The sequence below is a fragment of the Xiphophorus hellerii genome, chromosome 21 (genome assembly GCF_003331165.1).
Source record: "Xiphophorus hellerii strain 12219 chromosome 21, Xiphophorus_hellerii-4.1, whole genome shotgun sequence".
NCBI classification, from domain to species: Eukaryota; Metazoa; Chordata; class Actinopteri; order Cyprinodontiformes; family Poeciliidae; genus Xiphophorus; species Xiphophorus hellerii.
The window spans coordinates 25560102-25583024 of NC_045692.1; the positions used below are offsets into that span (position 1 = coordinate 25560102).

The following is a 22923-nucleotide window of genomic DNA, read 5'->3' on the forward strand; positions in this document are numbered from 1 at the left end:
TGCTCCGTTAAACCACCGCTCCATCCCTCCTCCTCCATCTCTCCATCCATCCCTCTCTCCATCTCTCCATCTCTCCATCCCTCATCCTCCCTCTCTCCATCTCTCTCTCCCTCCCTCCAGTCGATCCTCTTACCAGCTGATTAACGAGGATTTACCTCTAAACATTCTCCTCCCTCCATAACGAGCTCAGCGCCGCCTGCTGACCTCTTTCCAGCTTTTCTTTTCTATTCATTATTTTTTCCTCCTTTTATCATCCCTCCATCATTTTCTCTCCATATTTTATTCTGATCATTTTCTTTCTTCCAGTTTCTCATCCCTCCATCTCCATGAATAACAAACTCACTTTGTGTCTGTTCTTGTGGGACAGGTGAGTTCGTTTCCATGGCGACAGCCAGTTGTTGTTTCATTGGGGAATGGTTGTCATGACAACACAGCCTGTCAGAATGCAACAACTTCACCATCCAACCAAACATCCAACCAAACATCCAACCATCTTTAAACTCAACAAATCTCAATGTGAAAGGAAAACTGATCTGGTGGCTGAAAATCCAGCAGAACTTCTGTTCACCCAGAACCGGGTGGTAACTGGTTAATGATGGGGGTAACTGGTTGATAATGGGAGGTAACTGGTTGATAATGGGAGGTAACTGGTTAATGATGGGGGGTAACTGGTGTAATGAGGTAATGGTTATGAGGGGGTAACTGGTGATAATGATGGTACTGTGATAATGGAGGTAACTGGTTAATGATGGGGGTAACTGGGGAGGTTGATAATGGGGGGAGTTTAATGGGGGTAACTGGTTGATAATGGGAGGTAACTGGTTGATGATGGAGGTAACTGGTTGATAATGGGAGGTAACTGGTTGATAATGGGAGGTAACTGGTTAATGATGGGGGTAACTGGTTGATAATGGGAGGTAACTGGTTGATAATGGGAGGTAACTGGTTGATAATGGGAGGTAACTGGTTGATAATGGGAGGTAACTGGGGTAACTGGCCTCCCTACCTCAGCAGCGTGTCTGGGTGCGTGTCCATGTGGGCGTCCAGGTCCAGTCTGGAGCTGCAGGTCTTGAAGCAGATGGGACACGGCAGCAGCTCCTCCTCCGCCCCCGGCAGCGCCGCCGACTCGTCTGCCCCCGCCTCCTCCGTCACCTGGACACAGAGCCGGGACGTTGGTTCCCTGCGGAGCGCCGCGGCGGAGCGGCAGGAGCAACGCGGTTCTTACCTTCTTGGCGGGCGGCTCGTCTCCGGGGTCGTCCTCCAGGCCCTGGCGCCGCTTCACGGAGGGACGGCGCCGCTTGGTGGGGGACGGGGGGCTGCTGAGGGGCACCAGGCCGCTGGCCGGGTCTTTGTCATGGATCTTCATGTGCCTGAGGGGGGGAGGAGGTCAAAGGTCATCACCTTCATCAGGAAGGAACTGCAGGACAAACACTGGGAAAACATTCTGGGTGGAGCCAACTGAGTCCACAGGAAGTGGGCGGAGCCAGCAGATTGTGATGGAGATGAAGAGACAGGGGGAGGAAAGAATATAAATAAAGAGAGAAAAAGGGAGCAAGAAAGGTGAGGAAGGTTGCTAGGAAACCAGTGAGGAAGATGAGTAAAAAGAGGAAGAGGGGCTCCAAGGTGTCATCTATTAATAGCGGCCTCAGGCAGCCGGCTGGACGACCATAAGAGGTCCTGACAGCCAGTCAGCAGATCTGGAGCAGCTGACAGGAAACCGCTCATCAACCAATCAGAACGCAGGGAAGCAGGGGCCCAATCAGGGAGCAGAGGCTGCTGCAAACAAACCCGTGACCCCTGAACTGTCCAATCAGAGAGCAGCAAACACGCAGAGTCAGCAGAAAGAGAGAGAGAGAGAGAGAGAGAGAGAGAGAGAGAGACGGGATGGAAACAAGGAAAAGTTTGAGGAGGGGGAATGAGAAGAAAAAGATGAGAGGAAAGTGAGACTGAAAGAAGAAGAGAGTCAGGAAGAAAGTTAAGACCTGAGAAAACATCGAGGAAGAGGAGGAGGAAGGAGGAGAAAGGAGAGGTGACCAGTGAACCAGAGGAAACATTTAGATCAGTTTTCATCTCTCAGCCTTAAACATTCAAAGCAAACAATGTTTCCAGATGTTCTGCTGTCAACAGAGGGACTACATTACCCATCAGCCCCTCTGCTGTTGTTAAATCGTTTTATAATGTCTGATACTTCCTGTCTGGTGACCGGACCAAACTACAGACAAACTACGACTTCATTTCCTGTTTCTGTTATGAATATCAGTGATGTCAAACTAATGGAGCTGTTATTAATAAACTGTTAATAATAAACTGATATTAATAAACAGTTATTAATAAACAGTTATTAATAAGCTGTTATTAATAAACAGTTATTAATAAACTGTTAATAAGCTGTAATTAATAAATTTATTTTGCATAAAATGTGAAAGTTGGATGAAATGAACAGATTTCTGTTGACTGAATCCTCGTTCTGCTTCTTCCTCTGCTTTAATTCTTAAGTTACAGCAAAACTTTAATTCTTGTTTTAAAGAATTAAAGTTTCTGTTTCCATGTTCCTCCTGCTGTAACGTCTCTGGTGGTTTTTGCTGATTTGTTGGGTTTCTCTGGTGTTTCCTCTGGTTCTCGTTGAGTTGCTGCGTTCTCCATCGTTGTTCCTTCTCCTCCTCTTCTTTCCTTTTAGAATATTTTACTCTAACTGTCGTTTAACGTTCAGATCTGAACTGAAACTGATCCAGGACAGAAACGGATCGTGGTGTTGGAGCAGAATGACGGCTGTGTGTCCGTCAGCCTCCGTCATTCCTTCCTGCCCACGGCTAGCGGGCCGACAGAAACGCTCACAGAACCACAGCGCCGCAAACAGGGACCGCTGGGAGGACTGGGACCAGCTACTGGTTACTAAAACCTGATTCTGGACCCGGCCTCTTCCTGCAGCCTAACGGGTCGTCGGCGCCTGGACCCGGCTGATAATTGGCCGGGTGGAGCTCTGGTGGGTGTGATGGCGGCTGGATCTGAATCTGCTTCAAACTTCCTGTCTCCCCCCGACGCCTCAGGCTGCAGCAGCTGGAAACAAGCAGGACGATTCTCTGCTGTGCTTGTGACTGTTCTCTGCTCTGATTGGCCCTGCTGTGTGTGTGTGTGTGTGTGTGTGTGTGTGTGTGTTTGTGTACCGGTGCATGTTGCCGTTGGTGGTGAAGGTCTGGCCGCAGACGGTGCACTTGTAGGGCCGCTCCCCGCTGTGGACCAGCATGTGTCGGTCCAGAGACGAAGCCGAGCTCAGACACTTCCCACAGATGCTGCAGGAATGGTCGGTGGCGCCGGCGTCCGCGTTGTGCTGCGGGGCGGAGGAGTGTGTCAGTGTGTGTCGGCGGGTGTGTGGGTCGGACCTGCGGGGGCGGGGCCTACCTGTCGGATGTGCATGGTGAGCTGGTGCTGCGTCTGGCAGTTCTTGTCGCAGAGCGGGCAGATGAAGGCCGAGCCGTCGTCTTTGGAGTCCTGGAAACATCAGAGCAGTGTGAGCCGGACCTACTGGTTCAACTGGTTCTGGTTCTGATGGACCTCACTGGAGGACCCCAGCTCCACATCCTGACGGTAGGGGACGCGTCCCCCATAAGGATGCATCCCCTACCGCAGGACAGAAGCCTCATTGAGCCGCTGAACTCTGAGGAAACGTTGACCAAACAATCTCTGCAGATTACTGCTCTCACACACACACACACACACACACACCCACACACACACCCACACACACACACACACACCCCGCCAGAACTTCCCTTTTCCTGTTGAAGCCACAGGAAGCCCTGACAGCAGCAGGAATGCCCCGCTGCATGATGGGAGAGGGGCGGGGCCTGCGGGCCTACCTGGTTGCGGCGGGCGTTGCGGCTGGGCGGCGCCCGCATGGCGGCCGTCAGGGACTTGCTGGGCGATGGGCTGCAGACAGAGGAAGCGGGTCAGAACGCTGCAGGTTTGATTCCCTGAAGCAAGGCAGCAGCTACCAGATCGTTACAGGAAACGGATCAACTGTCAGATTTCTGCTGATTCGGCGATTAAAGGGAAAACATCTGATGATCGTTTAATAAAATTTTAAATCTACGTTCAAAAACTAATCAGGCAGCAAAATGTCCTGAAAATAAGAGAAAATATTTATTTTAAAGACAGAAAGTCTGAATAATTTTATTTAATTTTCTTCTATTATAAATATTAAAGATAGAATAAAGTTTGATTAAAATAATAATAATTTTTTTTTTTTTTTTTTACCCCTCCAGGGGGTATTTTGTGGCTCTAGTGCCCCTTATAAGACAGCAGGCTGACAGGAAACGGGGGAAGACATGCGGCAAATGTCGTCGGGTCCGGGAGTCGAACCCGCGACGGCCTCCAAATACGGGTCGCGCTAACCGCTACGCCACCACGGCACGCCCAAAATAATAATTTCATTAAAGAAAATATATAATTTAAATGTACAAAATAAAATAAAAATGCAATTATTTATATAAACAACCTATTAAGAAAAATATTAAAATGAATAAAATTAAATATTTAAATAAACTGAATTAATCAATTGCTGCTGAATATTATTATTGTAAATTATTTTAATTCATATTAGTAATGATGAGGATGTTCTTCATCAGGAGCTCTGAGGGACTCCGGATGTTTAACAACCTGCAGGTGTGCAGAACATCTGGAATCACCTGGGAGACGGTCCAGCTGAGGAGTTGGCCGAGGTGACGCCGCTGCCTCCTTCATCACCTCCTCCTCCTCCTCCTCCTCCGTTGATGGTCCCGGCTGCTGACATCACAGTGGACATCATGGCGTTGATGGAGGACAGATCTCCTCCTCCTCCTCCTCCTCGCTCTCCGTTCTGGAGCGTTTCTCCTTCGCCCGCCGCCTCCTTTTCTCCGTCAGACGCTCCGTTGATCGCTGCTGAGAAACCAGACCGTTACTTCCTGCTGCGCTGCAGACGCCACGATGGCGTCCATCATGGCGTCTCCGTGACGGCGTGCGGCTGCCTACCTTTCAGGTTGGTGTGCGCAGCCTGGTCCTGTAGCTCCGCCTCCTCCATGGTGGCCTCGCCGCTGGCTCCGCCCTCCTCCTGCAGCTCCTCTGTGGGGTTCTCCATGACGGCTGGAAGGAGAACAGACAGGAAGTCAGACAGGAAGTCAAACAGGAAGTCACGCCGCAGTCTGGAAAGCTGCAGCATTCCCAACATTCCCAGGGAAAACCTTCCTGCTGATCAACATTCTGTATTTCTGTCTGGCTCGGCTGTAACCGGACCGGACCGGACCGGGTCAGGCCTCCACACCTGGCTCTACCCAGCAGCAGCTAATTACTGCTTCCTGTTGGGCCGCCCCCACAGGAAGTCGCTGTTCTTCGCTCCGACAGGAAGAGGAAGGAGCTGAAGAGGAGACGGTTCTGATCGCCACGCGGTCCAGAACTTCCTGTGATCCAGAACCTCTCCCTCCCTCAGAGTCGGGATGGAAATGATCTGATCTGGATCTTTAGCTGAGTTCAGGCCCGCTGAACGCTGGGGAGGTTCTGCTGACCGGACCGGGTTGAATTGGACCCGGTTCCGGTTCTGTTGTGAACTGAACTGGATAAGGATGAAACTTGTTCCAGATCCGGTTCTGACAACATTTAATTTCTCTTTGGGATCAATAAAGTATTTCTGAATTTGAATATTTTGTTTATTCTTTGATTATTTAAATAATATTAACAGTATAAACATCAAACTAATAATTTAACAGAAACAACTTTGGGCTTCTACGCAACGAAGGTCATTATGATGCTTTGGTTATTCATTTATAATAATATTAATGATATTTTACACCAGAATCGTCAGACTTTTTTAACTATGCTATGCTAACTAGCTTAGCTGCTGCTAATTAGCTGCAAACTTTAGAAATACAATAAAAACAATTTCAGCAACATTTAGAGCCCCTGAGGCGTTAAATAGAAAACTTTTAGTAACTTTAACTTCCTAAACTTTTCATCAGAGCCCTGCAGAGGACGGTGAGGGGAGCCGGGAAGATCCAGAACCTCGTGTAAGATCCAGAGCTGCTGCAGGAACCAGAACCACGGCTAAGATGGTGGGCTTCATGCTGTTAAAGTGATTTTATGTTTCATGTGTTAAAGAGCCAGAGAAATGCTGTTTGGCTTCAGTTTGGACCGGGTTTGGACTAGGCCAATGTTCTGAAATGCTTCTGCTTTGAAAAGGAGCTTAAACCCAAACCGGTGGTTCCGACTCAGAGGAAATATTCAGCACCTCAGAGAGAACTGATGTTACTACATCTGTTCCCGGCCGTCAGCTCTCACTGCGACACACACACACACACAGAGAGACACACACACACACAGAGAGAGACACACACACACACACACCCCCACAGAGCGCTGACGCTCCAACATTCCTGCACATCCCTGCAAAAGCTGGAAAAAGGTCACAGCGAGCGAGTCGGCGAGTAAAAGGAGCGATCTGTGTCAGTCGGACTCGGCTCCGGGCCGGGTCGAGACATTTTAGGGAAAGTGATAAAGTGGGCGGTCCGATCTGACCGTTAACCCTTTCAGAACCAAATAAGGTTCTGGGTTTTATAATCCAGTAATAACAGGCCTGTTAAACATGAACTGTTGGATTATTATTGTTATTAATAATCCAATTCCTGATCCAGTCACAGCAGATAATCTGTTTAAAGAGGCTGAAACAAAACTAAGGGAAAGAGTTTGAAACGTTTATTTAAATAAATCCTACAGAAAAGGTACAAAAATATTTTAATATTTCAGCACAAATATTAATTATTGGAGCTCATGTTTTAAAGAAGGTGATCAGAAGAGTTAATTTAGCTGATTGCTGATGTTTCAGGCTGTTTGTGAAAATGAAGCAGAGCATCTGGAAACGGCGCCTGCAGCCCAAACTGAGGGCGAAGGCTTCCTGTCCCGCCTCCTGCTGAGAGGCACCTGTGTGAGGATGTAACTCTGTGACAGACGGGACGGAGGGATGACGGAGAGATGGAAGGAAGGATGGAGAGCTGAGGAGGGGGAGGAAAGCCTATAAATCCTCTGCAGCCTCTTCATTCGCCCAGGCCGTCTCTGAGAGTTCGACAGAAATAAAAGCAGCCGTGTGATTGGCTGTGAGCTGCCTGACTCGCTCTCTCAGCCCAGTAAATTCATGCTGCTGCAGTCTTTTATTTTAACTCCCTCCGTCTGCTTTTACATCGCGGCTGGAGCGAGGTGGGATATCTGGTGTCGGTTAACAGAGCTTGGCAGAGTGAGAGCGGAGCGATGGAGGGATGTATGGTGAGACAGATAGAGTGGGGGGAGGACAGGATCCACTCACCATATGTTGGCTATTTATTACCTCAGTCTAACTGTCTCTCTGTCCTCATCTGAACATCCATCACTTTGTTTCAGATCATCAGATACAACCTGGGAATCAAACGCAAACAAACTCCCACTGCTCCAGATTTATGCATCCAAGCATCATAGAAACGCGTCCGCCACCAGAACTCTACACTACCGCCGTTTATTACCGCTTCTGATGAATATATTTGATTTAAAGTCAGGATTAACAATAAAAAACAACTTTCTAAATCTGAGGTTTTGTTTTCTCTCTCCAGAGATTAGCCGTGAAGTTGAATCTCTCTCCGTGTTTATTAGGAACATAAATCTTCAGCCCATTAACACCAGTTTGATAGAAAATATTTTATATTTTTTACTGGAACACTTCGTCCTGGACTGAAAAACATTTTATTCATCGTATGTCTGCGTTTCACTGAGACATTTATTAATGCTAAAAATATAAAAACTAGCCTTTCAGCATAGCTAACAGGTGGTTGTAACCCTAAAGTTATAATTATTATGCTGTCACACCACAGGATAAATTTACTAACCATTTCTAACAAACAATAACACTAAGTTTATGAATTTACACCAAGTAAGCTACAAAAGAAACAAATCTGGATTAAAAACCAGAAAACAGCTCCAGTACTGAGCTGCTATGCTAATTAGCTTAACTTTGATGCAGTGAAGTTTTAACATTTTATTATATTACTTTATTTCTTGACTGTTGCAGGAATTATATTAATGATATTTTACATTAAAATATAAACCCAACAATACAATTTATTTAATCCTAGATTTAAAACCAGAAATCAGATCCAACGCTGAGCAAACCGCTAAGCAACCAAACCATTACTATAACTAAACTGTGATGCTTTGAAGTATAGGCAATTTGTTCATTTTAATACTTTGCTTACTCGTTGATTGTTGCAATCATCATAATATTCATATATATATAATTTTACACTAAAACATCAAAATTACTATTTTAAGTTTAAATATAGAAAAAAGCTCCCATCACTGAGCTGCTATGCTATTTAACCTAGCCACTGCTAATTAGCTAAACCATGATGCATTTTAGATCAATATTAACTTTGTCGGATTCCTCTGATCCCAACACCAACTATCTCTGTTAAAACAGGCTGTAATTGTTCAGACAGGAACCAAATCAAACATTTCAGCCTCGTGTTGAAGAGCAGCAGGTCATTACTGTGACCAGTGTCCGATATTTGGCACATTAACTGTAGAGGCAGTCGGCTTAAATAACTGACAGTGTTTTTAAGCTAAATTTAGAAAGCTACAACCGGCCGCGCCGTAAGAAACGATGCTGCCGCTGTCTTTGAATCCAGCAGCAGAAACTGAAAGAACATCTCTCTTTATCTCTTTCTGTTTCTCAAACTCTCGACCGCAACAGGAAGCTGACACTCTCGGGAGTCACCAGAGAGCGCTTCGCTGCTTCCCTCATGTGCGAGAGATTGATGGACCTTCCCGCTGACCCCCCGCCCGTCCCGTCCCGTCCCCTCCGAGGCCTCCATCTAACACTCAGCTGCCATCACCCATCCTCCACTCCTGTCTCCCTGCAGGACTTTGCCCAAACTTGTTAACCGTCTCTTATGAAACCGAGCTGGCAGGTTCTGCTCCTCGGTTCCTCTGCGCCTCAGACTGACAGACACCAGCTTTCCACCTCTCCTGCCTCCATCTTTTATTTCTGTCTTGCATCACCCCCCTCCCCCCCCGGCCCGGTTCGGTTACACATTGACTGCTGTGTTTGCGGTGGAGCAAAGTGGAGTTTAGAACCGCCGTGATAGTGTTGAGATAGCATCAGCCATGAGTTAGCTCCACTGTACGGCATACCGCAGCAGGGGCGGGGGGAGGGAAGCACCTCAGCCAATCAGAGAGCTCCTCTCAGAGTGGAGCGATCTGCCGGCTCCCAGCCAATCAGGAGGCAGGTTCTTCTCCTCCCAGACACACAGGTTTATCCATGTCTGTGAGCCGCTTTATCTCATCTACGGAAGCAGGCTGGGGACAGTTTGATGGTCTGGAAATTACTTACTGCAGTTTTTATTGTTTATAATAAATAGGACTGGTGTAAAGGAATCTAGGGAACATTTATATTAATAAACGCTGAATAAACAGCTTAGATTGGTTAGTTTATTTTATGTAAACTGACATTATTATGTTACACTGTGTTAAAGATAACTGTTTATAGTGATGTTTTTAAAACTTTATCTCTAATTTATAATAGTACATTTTATTTTAATTTGATTGATCATCACAATATTTGCCAACATTATTGCCAATAATGTAAAATATTTCTCCTCTAATATTGTGCAGCCAAACTTTCATACCTCATCTTGCTTATAAAAATTAAAAAATTTCAGCTTCAGAACTTTGTGATTTTAACCGGATCCAGGTCCCGTTTTACACCCTGAGGTTCTTGGGGCCCAAAAAGCAGCAGAATGCCCCGTTTGACTGGTGAATGTGGGATCTATCAGTGGGAACCATCAGTGGGAACCATCAGTGTGAACCATCAGTGGGAACCATCAGTGAGTTGCATTTTCTAAGGATGCAACCAGAAAAATGTCTGAAACTCAACTTCATGTTCCTTTTTCCATGTTTGAAGTAAAATCCTGATATTTGCCTGAAGCTAATATTTGCTGACCCCTGGAAGGGTCAACAGGTCTCCCTGGATGACCCCGGATGACCTCTGGCTGCATCTATAAACAGAAGAAGTGAGGCAGGAAGCTGCAGCTGAGGAAACTGAGACATCCAGGAAGTAGACAGAGCCCAACGTGATGAGAAACAGAAACAAAGTTCCATCATTTCAGAGAGAAATCTGACAGGAAGGAGGAGGGCAGGTTTACAGGTGGATGGACAGAGAGGAGCAGGGGTCAGAGGTCAGTGATGGATGGAGGGATGAGAGGAAGGAGCATATTTACCCGTTCTTTTTCGTTAATCAATGTTCGCTCGAGTCTCAGGGGCGGGGCGGAAGGGGGCGGGGTTTGTTGTGTTTGAGTCTGAAGGAGCGTTCACACTGCGGGGGAAACAGAGAGACGGTCAGTAACACACACACACACCTACAGTACAATACACAATAACACAATAACACACACCTACAGTACAACACACAGCACAATAACACACACCTACAGTACAACACACAATAACACAATAACACACACCTACAGTACAACACACAGCACAATAACACACACCTACAGTACAACACACAATAACACAATAACACACACCTACAGTACAACACACAATAACACAATAACACACACCTACAGTACAACACACAACAACACAATAACACACACCTACAGTACAACACACAATAACACAATAACACACACCTGCACACAACAGGAAATAACAGGATGTAAACAACAACAAAAACGCATCAAAAAACAAAAACTTTTTAACATTCAATAAGATGAACCAAACCTGTTCTGAACATTTAACAGAAAACATGTTCAGACGTCACAAAATGACAACAAATCTAAAATATTAATAAGCAAAAACAAAGCCAACGTTAATAAACTCGTTAATATCTGGATATTTAGTTTAAAATCCAGTTAGAACTAAAATTACTAAATGTTTACTTTTTGTTTAAGTCAAAGAAATGTTTTTTGCTGAAATCAGAGTTTTGTTGATTTATTTTTATAATAAAATGAATGTAAATAAAATAATAACAGAAACTGATATTTTCTCTCATTAGATCTCATAAAGACATTCTGTACCGACCCACCGACCCGGTTCCCGGTTCTGGACCCATTCCAGGTCTGACAGCAGGTGATGTAAAGTCATTTTTATAAATGTTTAATCTGTTTCTGCTGTACAGAAAATCTTCTGGCTAATAAATGATATCTGGCAGGACGTCGCTCAGACTGGATCGATATCGGGTCAGAACCTCATGTTCAGAGGACAGAAAGTCTTGATGCAAATATTCTGAATTATGACAGAAATGAAAGTTCAATGAATTGATTATAGATAAATAATGTATATATATGAAAGGGTGAAGCCCTGATGGATTATGATCCATAAACTCTGATCAGAACTGTCCGTTTTTCTGTGGGTCGTTTGTTAAAGACTGATTCCTGCAGACGGTGAAACGTTTCTCCGGGTCTGAAAGACGTTTAGGGCTCAACAACAAATCTAACTTTTTATTATTAATATGAAATAAAACAACAGATTTCATTCTGAACATTTATAGCACCAGTTTGTCTATTTAGTCCGTTTCTCTGCGATCAGATCTGGGATGTTGACCAACATGTAAACATAAACGATGCCACACCAGAACAGGAAGTGACAAACAGGAAGTTGTTTTAGCATCATGGACAGAAAGCAGCAGACAGTTTGTAATCAGCCTGCAGCAGCTCTGAGGCATCAACAGTTAAACTCTGAACACACGCAGCTCCAAATGTCTGAAGGTCAGAGGTCAGCCTGCTGATGCAATCACCGCTGCCTGATAACGCTAACGGGAGCGCCATGCGGGCCCGCTGCGGCCCGATGCATGATGGGAAGCCAACAGATACCTGGTATCTGCAGTATGTAGGCCAAAGTCAGATAACAAGGACACCCTGTACGTCTGTATGGACCGTTTGATACAATAATGACAGCTGGACGGCAGCGGATCCAAAGGAGGAGTCAAAATAAAAACATCCAGCAGAGGAGGAAGAGGATGCTGAGCAGAGGAAACAAAGGCCGTGTCTGCTGCAAATGGAGGCTTAGCCGCACGGCACAAAGAGGGTAATCTGCTGCTGTCAGGCAGCACAAAGTGAGGAAACTTAACGGAAACAAGAGATAAGACAGAAAGATGGGCGGATAAAAGGGAAGCAACAGGCTGCAGGGCTCAGCCACGTATTTATGGATGGAGGGATGAGGAAGAAAAAGAAGAGGAGAGGGGGGATGGAGACAGAAGAAAAGATTAAGAGCTTAGAGGGTTGGTAAGGCTAATTAGGAGGAGGCGACTGAGGATGGAGGTGAGGAGGAAAGAAACCAACTCGGTCTGCATCACCGATCAGGAGCAACTGGGAGAAAAACTGCAGATAATCTGAGGATGTGCATGCAGAGGTATGCATGCACAGAAAACACACATCCAGTCAAATCCCAGGTTTTATTTGACCAATAATAGCTGACAAAAATTATATTCCAAAATAAAGATGTCTTAAAGCTCAATTAGTTACAAATCACAGCAACAGATCTGTGGTTTACATGCAGCTAACGGGCTAACGGTTTCAGACGATAAAAACTCTGGAGCCAAATTACTGTCCAGAGGAGGATCTGTTAATGAGCTGAGCATTGTTGGAGATAAAGGAGGTGTAAGCTGATACAGGGAGGCGCTGCGGCTCCCACCTAACCCAGGATTTATCACCATGTCCCCCCCGCCACCACAAAGTCCACCGATAAGCCTGCAGCTAATGAGCTAGCTCGCTAACTGACGTTAGCTTGGTTCTGCTACAGTCAGAGGCATTGTTGGCAGCTAAACGCTTCAACAAAGGTTAATGATTTATAATCAGTCCTGATAACATTGACAAAGACGACACATATCAGGCTTTATGCCGAGTTATAAAATCTCCATAAAGTTTGATAAATCTTGAATTTCGGATTAATATTTCTGTTGAGTCATGCTAAGCTTCAGCCTCCACTTCCATCGACAGAAAAAGTGTTTAACAAAATGAAAATGTTAAAAGGAAACAAATTTATTTACTCAAAATAAAAATCAGTTACATATTAGCATTAGCTGCTTAGCTTGGATTAGTTTGCCTGGAAAAAAAAAACTTAAAAAACATGCTGAGGTTACAGTAGCGTTAGCATGCTAATGTAGCGTTTCCTCAAAATGTCAAAAGGGAACCAATTAAAGGTTTTATTTTGATGTAGAAACTCAGACTGATGATGATATTGCTGACAAAATAATTATTTTCATTTTAAATGATTAGATAAACTTTATAAAAACTATTGCAAGTTAGCTAACATATTTTTATAAGCTAACAGCCTTTATGCTGACCTGCTTTTAAACAACATGTAAGGAAACATTTAATGCCTAAGATGTAAATGAAGCAAATAAAACAAAAAGGTTTTTCCAGCGTTAATGACATTAGCATCATGGTTATTAGCAGCTTTTCTGAAACAAAATGTCATAAAAGTGAATTAAATTCTGTCTCTGCTGCCGAACAGGAACAGCCTGTTTTCCTCTAACCACACCAAGTGACGAGGCATGAAACATTAGCCAGCCGAGACGTTCACACGGTGTCCTGGTCAGCCTGTTACACTGTAACTGGGCTGACTGGGAGAAAACCAGAGCTGTGATGGGCAGAGTGCAGTTGGAAGAAGTGATGCTTGCAGCGGGACGCCAGCAGCAGCAGCAGCACACCGGCGGTAAAAATAACCCGCAGAGCGAGAGCAGGAATGTGAGCGCCAAAGAATGCTGCTCCGCTTCTGGTGACAGGCATGGACAAGTGGAGAGGGAGGCAGAGAGGAGGAGGAGGAGGAGGAGGAGGAAGAGGAGGAAGAGGAGAAAGAGGAGGAGGAGCAGCAGCACCTGAGCCAAGTGAGGAGAGAAAACTGGGGAAAGTTCAGAGATGCTTCAGACACTCAGGAAGTTTCACAATCCCAGCAGGATGGAGGGGCGAGCGACAGGAGGAATGAGGGGAGAGAGAGAATGTGGGCAGAGCGGTTGCTAACGGCGACGCAAAACAGGAAGTGAGACGAGGAGACGGAAAGTCCGAGAAAGAAGCAAACGTCTTCAGAATCCAGTCAGACCAGACGAGCCGCTCCCAGCAAACTCTGCCCTGATTGGCCGGCTGCCCGGAAGCTGACAGCCGATAGGCCGGAGGACACGGCCGCTCCCGGTCCGGTTCTGTTCAGACCCAGAGTACCGGCCCGGTTCTGACCCGCGCTCATCTGGGCCGGCGTGACGCGGCGCTGCCACTTCCTGTCCCTGCGACCGGCTCCTGAGCGAACAGAAACTGAAACGCTGCAGATTTTCTCATCAGCTGATGATGAGAAAAACTTGAACAAACCCAAAACAAATCGGGCCAAACCGGTAAAGATGGCCGCTTCCTCCAGAAACCGCTTCAGTCAGCAGGGTTCATCTCCTATCACTGACCTCTGGGTTCAAAGGTCACACTGTAATAAAATGAATCCTATTGATGGTTTCATCATAAATATGAAACCATCTCCAGTTCCTCTGCAGGAACCGGCCCGGCCCGGCCCGATCCGGTGGCCATAAAGCTCATAACTATTTCATCCTGATCTATTCATTAATTCATTTTCTAATTTTTCATGTTTTCTAAAGCTTTGTTTTTATTTGACTTTGTTTCTGTGTGTTAGATTTATTTCTGCTTTTATTCTGATGTTAAAGATTCATTACGCAGAATAAAACCTGCAGCTTCTGTCTGTTCACACACACACACACACACCCACACACACACACACACACACACACACACACACACACACACACACACACAGCCTCCCGTTATGAAAACACACAGAGGGACAAACTGGACGTTCTTCATCACGTGTCAGTGCTCCTCCTCTTCCTCTGTCCAGGTTTCTTCTGTAATTACAGACATGGAGGAAGAGGAGAGGAGTAACATAGGAGCAGCTGTCTCACACACACACCCACACACACGTGCACAGACAGGTGTCAGAGACAGCAGCGACCTCTGACCTCTCTCAGACTGCTTTTCATCCAGAGCTAACAGATGCTAACCTGGCTGCCTTCAGTCAGGGAAAAGTTACCTCATCTCAGCAGATTATTTTATATTTCTGTTATTCTGACGCCTGCTGAGCCAAACGTTGTGTTTTCATTTGGTTCTGCTGATCAATAATGATCTATCAGTTTGTGATTGGATCTCCCGACTCGTCGACCAGCTGCTGTTTATGCCCCTTAAACGTCTTCCAGGTTTTGCTCCTGCGTGTCGCTGCGGTTCAGACGGCCCAGTTCTCCTCCTGCGCTCTCCATCCATCCTGAGAGGACTCCAACTCTCCTCCTCCTCCTGCAGTTGTCTCTCTGCTCAACAAGCGATACATTCATCGTCTGCTCACACACACTCAGCAGCTGCTGCACACACACACACGCGGGGAGGGAAATCCCGCCTGTTCTCTCAAACAGCTGGCCACATCCATAACGGCACAGCAGCCGTTTAAACAGCCAGGCAGAAACCGACAGCAGCGACTCCACAGGAAGCCAAGGAGCCCGACTTACCCAGGCATAGTCAAAGTAAACGTCACGGCTTCAAATATGTAGCTAAACATTAAGCTAAATGTTTAGCTTATTTAACAAGTTAACAAAATAGTTAGATATTTACCTGGATAACTAAATATTTAGCTTGTTTAGCTTGAAAACTAAATATTTAGCTTCTGACTAAATATTCAGTTTGTAAACTAGATATTTGTCTAGTTAACTAAATGTTTATCTATATTTAGCTTAATTATTTAGTTAAACTGTAACTTTGACACAAGTAAATATGAACCATGTTTTCAGGCTAAATAAACCATTAAACTATAAACTACAGCTGTTACGTTTTGACAGGAACTGTTCTGGTTCTACAGACACGCGGCCCGGCCCGATCGGTTCCGTCTGCTGCAGTAAGTCGGGTGTTGTGATGTGAAGCGAAGCCGTTTGGAAACTGATTTCTGCTGTTTCCCCTGGAGTTCACAGAAAGCAGCAGGCTGGGTGTGACTCTGCAGGATAAACTCTTTCATCGCCGGCGGTTCAGGCTGACTGAGTCCAGAGGAGCTGCTGCGTGTCGCGGCACGCGGCCGGGCCTCGGGGCAACGCGCTCACCCACCGCAGACCGAAACTCGCCGCGCCGCTTCTCCTCCACTGCAGGAATCCCAGGAAACTGAAGCTGGAGGAACTGAGTCACCGATAGGGCGGGAAAAAGTTTAACTGACGACCAGCAAAGGCCGATCAGAGACACAGAGAGATCAGGACAGGACCGCATGGGGCGGGGCTAAAGCCTGGACTGCATGGGGCGGGGCTAAAGCCTGGACCGGCGGAGAGGCGGGGCTAACGCTACAGCAGGCGGTGAGGGGAACTCTGGTTCTGGTCCCATCATGGAACCACAGGAAGTTCATGTCCAGCTCACTCGGGTCTGGTTCTAAAATCCAACGATTTTCAAGTTCCTGAACGCACCGTGCAGAGGCTGCAGGACAGCGAGAGAGAGCCACAGTTCCTGGAGGTAACAGGAAGGCCTGAACCTGTTGCTATGGCAACAACTACTGAACTAAGAGACAAAAGCCCGGAGCTGCTGCAGTGATGATGAGGATGTTAGTGAACAGCAGCAGCATACATTTCCCAGCATGCACTGCGTCAGAAGGTGACTCATGTTGGAGGTCAGAACAATAAGGAGCAGGAGGAAGCTCCGCCCCTTTTCTGTCTATAGAGTCGTCTTTGTGCTGGAAGAATACAGCCTTGATGTTTCACACACACACACACACACCCACACACATCTGTAACGAGATGATGCAGTTCAGTTGACGACAGACCAAAGATGCTCTTTATTCCTCCTCTTCCTCCTGAGGAAGAGCCAACCATGATGCACCTCTGCGTGGTGACGCCAGCGGCTCGGTGCGGGGCGCGGCGCCGAGCCGGACCAGGTTTCAGACGAATGAAAAGAATCTGAGCCTCTTTGTGAACTGCCTGCAGGCACAAACACACACCCAGAGAGCTGTGTGTGTGTGTGTGTGTGTGTGTGGGTGGGTGTGTGTGTGTGTGTGCGTGCAGCGGATTCCCCTGGGACGGTTTATTGTTATTTCCTGTTAAAAAGCTGAATGGACTCTGGTGGACACACCTTCTCATGTAAATCCCAGTTCACACCTGAGGCTCCGCCCACTTCACAGGTAGAGACTCCCTGGAAAACACACAGCAGCTTAATCCTCTGAACACACACACACACACACACACACACCCTGAGCCTCCTGTCAGCAGCTGGGCTTGGAGGTTCTCCTGGTTCTGACCCGGTCTGGTTGGTCAGAGACCTGTAACCGTCACAGCGCCCCCTGCTGTCACTGTGAAACTGAAGGCTGATAACTACTGATATTTACCAGTAGATAAAACAGATGCTGCTCTGCTTCAGGTAAACATCCCATAATGCTTTGCTGCATCACAGTCACATGACCAACAAGCTCCGCCCCCTCCAGAGACACAAACAGCAACAAGACGGAGGTAAACAATCGACCCAGTTTTACCGACTGGACCATAAAACATGGCCGACATCCTGATATTAATGCTGATGTATCACATGTCATTATTTTTAATGCAGAGTAAATTTGTTTTTATTTGTTTTACTTGTGCTGAAAAAACTTTTAGGGATGTTTTTATTTGCATTTTTGTAAACATTTGACTGAAATCGTCTCTTTCATTTAACCACAAACATTTTAACCAATGTTAAAAATACATAAACTGTAAATGAATAAAAAATCCAATTCCTTTTAGAAATAAGAATCATTTTCTTTCCTTCGGTGAAATCTCGATCATCTGCAGATTAAATATTTCTAACATCACCATGAGAAAAGTTCAGCTTCCTGCTGAGCCGACAGGAAGTTCATTAGCTTCATATTTTATTAACAAAAAGCAGGAAGTTGATTTATCCTGGAGTTCCTAGTCAAAGCCCGCTTCTGCCACAGTGTTGACACTCATCATATCGAGTGTTTGTGGACGTTTTGTCTGCAGGCGGAAGACGGAGACGTCCTGAACCTTCACACACCGAGACGATGAAGAGGAGGACGGGATGAGCCGTCGCCATGACGACGACACACCCGCAGACTCAATCTGAACTCCTGGTTTACTGTGACGATGTTCAGGTGTGTGTCAGAGGGCGGAGTCAGGATGCCTCACTGTGTCACACACACCAGGGGAGTGAGTGTGTGTGTGCGTGCCGGTGTGTGTGTGGGTGTGTGTGTGTGTGTGTGTGTGTGTGTGCGCGTGCAGACAGGCTGTAATTACTGAAAATCGAGGAGTGTGTCTGTGATTCAGCCTGTTATTTACCCCGGTGAGTGTTTGTCATCATTAGTGTGAAGTATGACCACATTCTACGAACAGGAAGTCCGAGGCAACCCCACTGACTGCTCCTACAAAATAAAAGCCTCCCTGCTGCTGTCTGGTGCATTTAAACGCATTAAAACTGTTGGACTTCTCAGCTGTGATGCGTTTAATGAACAGAAGAAAAAGAAAATTCTGTCACAATCATTATCAGTCCAGATCCAACGGTACCAGCAGGTATCAGAACCAGACCAGAACCAGATCAAAACCACTGATCAACCTGAAGACGTTGCCGTGGCGACCGGCAGGGTTCAGGTGAACCAGGCCACGCCCCTGAAACCAGTTTCTGATCCGCAGAGGGAGAGAAAAAGAACAACAAAGTGTGGGGGCATGCTGTCCCGTGGTCGCCATGGTAACGGGCGTTCCCCATGTTTGCAGAACAAACAGCAGAACCTGCAGCCCTGTGTGTGTGTGTCAGATTACAGCTAACAGTCAGATTAATGGGGATTATGAGGCTCTGAGAACTCCATTCACATGCTGCAGCTCAACTACAGAGGATGGATGGATGGATGGATGACGGATGGAGGATGGATGGATGAACGGATGGATGGATGACGGATGGAGGATGGATGGATGGATGGATGGATGGATGACGGACGGATGGAGGATGGATGGATGGACGGAGGATGGATGGATGGATGGATGGATGGACGGACGGAGGATGGATGGATGACGGACGGATGGATGGACGGACGGACGGACGGCTGGATAGATGGAGGATGGATGGATGGATGGATGGATGGAGGATGGATGGACGGATGGATGGATGGACGGAGGATGGATGGACGGAGGATGGATGGACGGACGGATGGATGGACGGATGGACGGATTGATGGATGGATGGAGGATGGATGGATGGACGGAGGGATGGATGGATGGATGGATGGATGGATGACGGATGGAGGATGGATGGATGAACGGATGGATGGATGACGGATGGATGGACGGACGGACGGAGGATGGATGGATGGACGGACGGACGGAGGATGGATGGATGGATGGATGGATGGATGGATGGATGGATGGACGGAGGATGGATGGATGACGGACGGATGGATGGACGGACGGACGGCTGGATAGATGGAGGATGGATGGATGGATGGATGGATGGATGGAGGATGGATGGACGGATGGATGGACGGAGGATGGATGGACAGAGGATGGATGGATGGATGGACGGATTGATGGATGGATGGAGGATGGATGGATGGACGGAGGGATGGATGGATGGACGGAGGATGGATGGACGGACGGATGGATGGATGGATGGATGGATGGATGGATGGATGGATGGAGGATGGATAGATGGAGGACGGATGGAGGATGGATGGACAGATGGATGGATGGATGGACGGATGGATGGACGGATGGATGGATGGAGGATGGATGGATGGAGGATGGATAGATGGAGGACGGATGGAGGATGGATGGACAGATGGACAGATGGATGGACGGACGGATGGATGAACCTTTATTGAGGATTTCTGGCCTCGTCTTCCTCAGCAGCTGGTAGAAATGATGAGTCAGCAGAAATGCAGAGGAGGGGGGTTGGGGGGGGCTTCCATCCAAACATGGTGGTGGCAGTATGATGGTCGGGATTGGGGGAAGCATTGATTCAGCTCTTATGTTTACATTTCAATATGCTGACTCACCATTTTACTTTGCTGACTCAGCACTAATCTGTGATGTAATGTTGCTATAAGGACACGATCAGAACAGCTGCAGGCTGCAGGCGTTCTACTCAGACGCCTATAACATCTAACAGGGCTTTCCTGCTGAGGGGGCGGGGCTTAGGTCGCTAAAGCAGCTAGCTAACCTCCTCCTCCTCCTCATCATCATCATCATCAGTAGAACAGTAGAAACGTGTCTGACCCTGAGAGCGAAGGAGTGTTTGATGAAAGGATGGAAGGATGAAGGGTGGAGGAGTGAGGAGTGTGTGTGTGTGTGTGTGTGTGTGTGTGTGTGTTGGTGTCAGACAGACCTGTTATGTGAGATGCCAGCAGCTCTGAGTGTGTGTTAGAGTGTGTGTGGGTGTGGTGAGACTGTGCTGCTGATAAGCAGCTTGTGGAGCTAACTACCCTGCAGGAGTGTGTGTGACGGTTAGAACACACACACACACACACCCACACACACACACACACACACACACACACACACACAGGGCTGGAGCTACCTTCACCTTGTTGGCTGCAAATAAAGCCGTATTTACAGCGAGTCCAAAGTCCGAGCGGCTCTGCTGTGAAAGAATGTCCCAACGACTGGAGGAGGAGGAAGAGGAGGAGGATGAAGAGGAGGAAGATGCTGGAGGAGCAGATCTTAAACTTTATGGCTGTGTGTGACTCTGAACTTGTGAGGGGTGCCAATACTTTGTTTGAACCTTCAGACGGTTAGAAAGTCGACCTTCTGTCACCTGAAGGTCATTTATGAATATATTAACGACCTGCGGTTGTTCCATTAACCTTCCAGGAAACTGGAAAACAGCCGAAACACTGAGAGGTTTAAATCCAGGCTACAATCTGACCAAATGTGATGCTGATCGTTTGTTTCACAACTCCTGAGTTATGATCTTTTTGAACCGCTGGAACGATTAAAGCTGAACAAAATGTTCAGATTCTGTCAACAAGCATCAAGACGGCTTTTACATTCTTTTTCAGAGTTGAAAACATTTCTTTCTGCTGATCTAAGCCACATCGCCTGATTGGTCCATCCTCAGAGAATGAGGAAGAGGACGGCTAACAGGAAGTGAGGCAGCCTCTCATCAGGAGAGCAGAGGAGAAGGAGGAAGTGTGGAAACAATAGCTGCTCTCTGTGAGGCCTCCGCAGCCAGAGACGCTCCTCATCCTCAGAGCGGCCAGCTGGCCAGGAAGAGCAGCCGATCGCCTATCAAACCAGCAGCAGGAAAAGCAGCCGATCGCCTATCAAACCAGCAGCAGGAAAAGCAGCCGATCGCCTATCAACCAACAGCACGAAAAGCAGCCGATCGCCTATCAAACCAGCAGTAGGAAAAGCAGCCAATCGCCTATCAACCAGCAGCAGGAAAAGCAGCCGATCGCCTATCAACCAGCAGCAGGAAAAGCAGCCGATCACCTATCAACCAGCAGGAGTTTCTCATTCACAGTGACCTCAACACAAACCCCAAAGTTACACAAACCTGGAGAAGTAAAATAAAAGCAAAACCAAACAGAACCTGCCTGTTTTGTGTTTATTAATAACAAAGATCTAAAAAAAATTGAAGATCTGGTGAAAAGATTTCCTGAAAAGTGGAAAAAAGTAAATGAAATTTGAAAAACATTTCAGTGTGAGCAGCAGCTCATCACTGACTGCAGATCAGCGTTAACATCGATTTTACAGAAGAAGAAACGCGGTCCAACCATCCTGCAGATGACCACTTCCTCATTTTAGGTCCACTGAGAAATGCAATGCAACCACAGCGGTTGCTACGGCAACTACCCAGCCTCTCGCCTCCCGTTTTATTTTGAAATCCAGCATCAGGATGGGACTTCCTGCATCCATGTTTCTGTCCCTCCAGCTAATGACTCAGCAACAACACCTTCATGCTCAGACGGCATCCCATAATGCTGAGTCACAGCCTGACGCAACGCCGAGGAACCGGGCGGAACCGGGCAGAACCAAGCCGAACTGCCGCCATTTTCCGCCGTTCTTCATCCTGTTCAACGGTTCCAACATCACATGAGGCCCAACAGGAACGTGAGGCATGAAGTCCAGCTGAGAGAAAACTTACAGAAACTTTTCTCAAATATTTACTAAAACCAGGAAAACGGAAAACATCCTGAAAGCCAAACGACGACGTGAAGATGAGCAAACGCTCATCAAGACCCGGAAGAACCACGAAGCTTCAACTGAACCGGAGCAAAACTAAAGCAAAAACATCCGAAATATGGAGAAACTTTCATTTAATGAGATTCAATTTAAACTGTCACCAAAAAATCCTCAAAAATAGACAGAGAGAAAAAAACGTACAAAAGACACAGATTCATTTAAAACTATAGACACAAAACAGAAAACTACGAGCTGCAATGAGCCCAAACGTTTCATCAGAACCACAGTAAGAAAATGACCCAAATAATTTTTATAAACTTTATGAAACCACCAAACTAAAGAGTTATATGGGAAAACCTGATGGTTTCAAAATAAAAGCCCGGGGACAGAGAGGCCTGGTTTCTCAGGGCGCTCCGGTTCAGACGAGGAGGAGGAGGAGGATGAAGGTGGGAAACCATCTGGTCCAGCCCGAGGTGTTAGACCCAACCCCCTCATCCTTCATCATCCTCCTCTTCCTCTCTGTCTGCTTCTCAGCCAATCAGAGCAGCTCCTCATCACCTCCACATCAGAGAATCGTTGATTACCGTCTCACAAAAACCCAAAATCTGCAAACAGAACCAGAACTTCAGCAACATTTAGAGACTGCAGATTATAATCTCAGCCAGGAGAGGAAAACTAGATTTAATCTGATCTTTTTATAATATTACTGTTTCAGTAAAGTTAGCAACGTTAGAGCTAACGTTAGCACAAGTAAGTGT

General features: G+C 46.7%; 2 protein-coding genes across 9 annotated transcripts in view; both read right to left on the reverse strand.

Annotated features, from left to right (window-relative positions):
- LOC116712074 (NACHT, LRR and PYD domains-containing protein 3-like) overlaps nucleotides 1-22923 on the reverse strand; it is a 1065068-nt gene that overhangs the window by 775546 nt on the left and 266599 nt on the right. The gene's annotated exons all lie outside the window — the stretch shown is intronic.
- The window catches only part of rreb1a (ras responsive element binding protein 1a), a 39341-nt gene that overhangs the window by 10600 nt on the left and 5818 nt on the right, over nucleotides 1-22923 (reverse strand). Inside the window, exons 2-9 of one of the 2 annotated variants that reach the window (XM_032551856.1) lie at nucleotides 10266-10360; nucleotides 5008-5118; nucleotides 4686-4917; nucleotides 3858-3927; nucleotides 3400-3489; nucleotides 3165-3328; nucleotides 1226-1370; nucleotides 1007-1152 (exon numbers count right to left, since the gene is read on the reverse strand). In XM_032551856.1, the coding sequence (XP_032407747.1) occupies nucleotides 1007-1152; nucleotides 1226-1370; nucleotides 3165-3328; nucleotides 3400-3489; nucleotides 3858-3927; nucleotides 4686-4917; nucleotides 5008-5113 (953 nt within the window). In that variant the 5' untranslated portion in view covers nucleotides 5114-5118; nucleotides 10266-10360. The remainder of the gene's footprint in view (nucleotides 1-1006; nucleotides 1153-1225; nucleotides 1371-3164; nucleotides 3329-3399; nucleotides 3490-3857; nucleotides 3928-4685; nucleotides 4918-5007; nucleotides 5119-10265; nucleotides 10361-22923) is intronic. The other variant, XM_032551857.1, reaches the window with a different exon arrangement.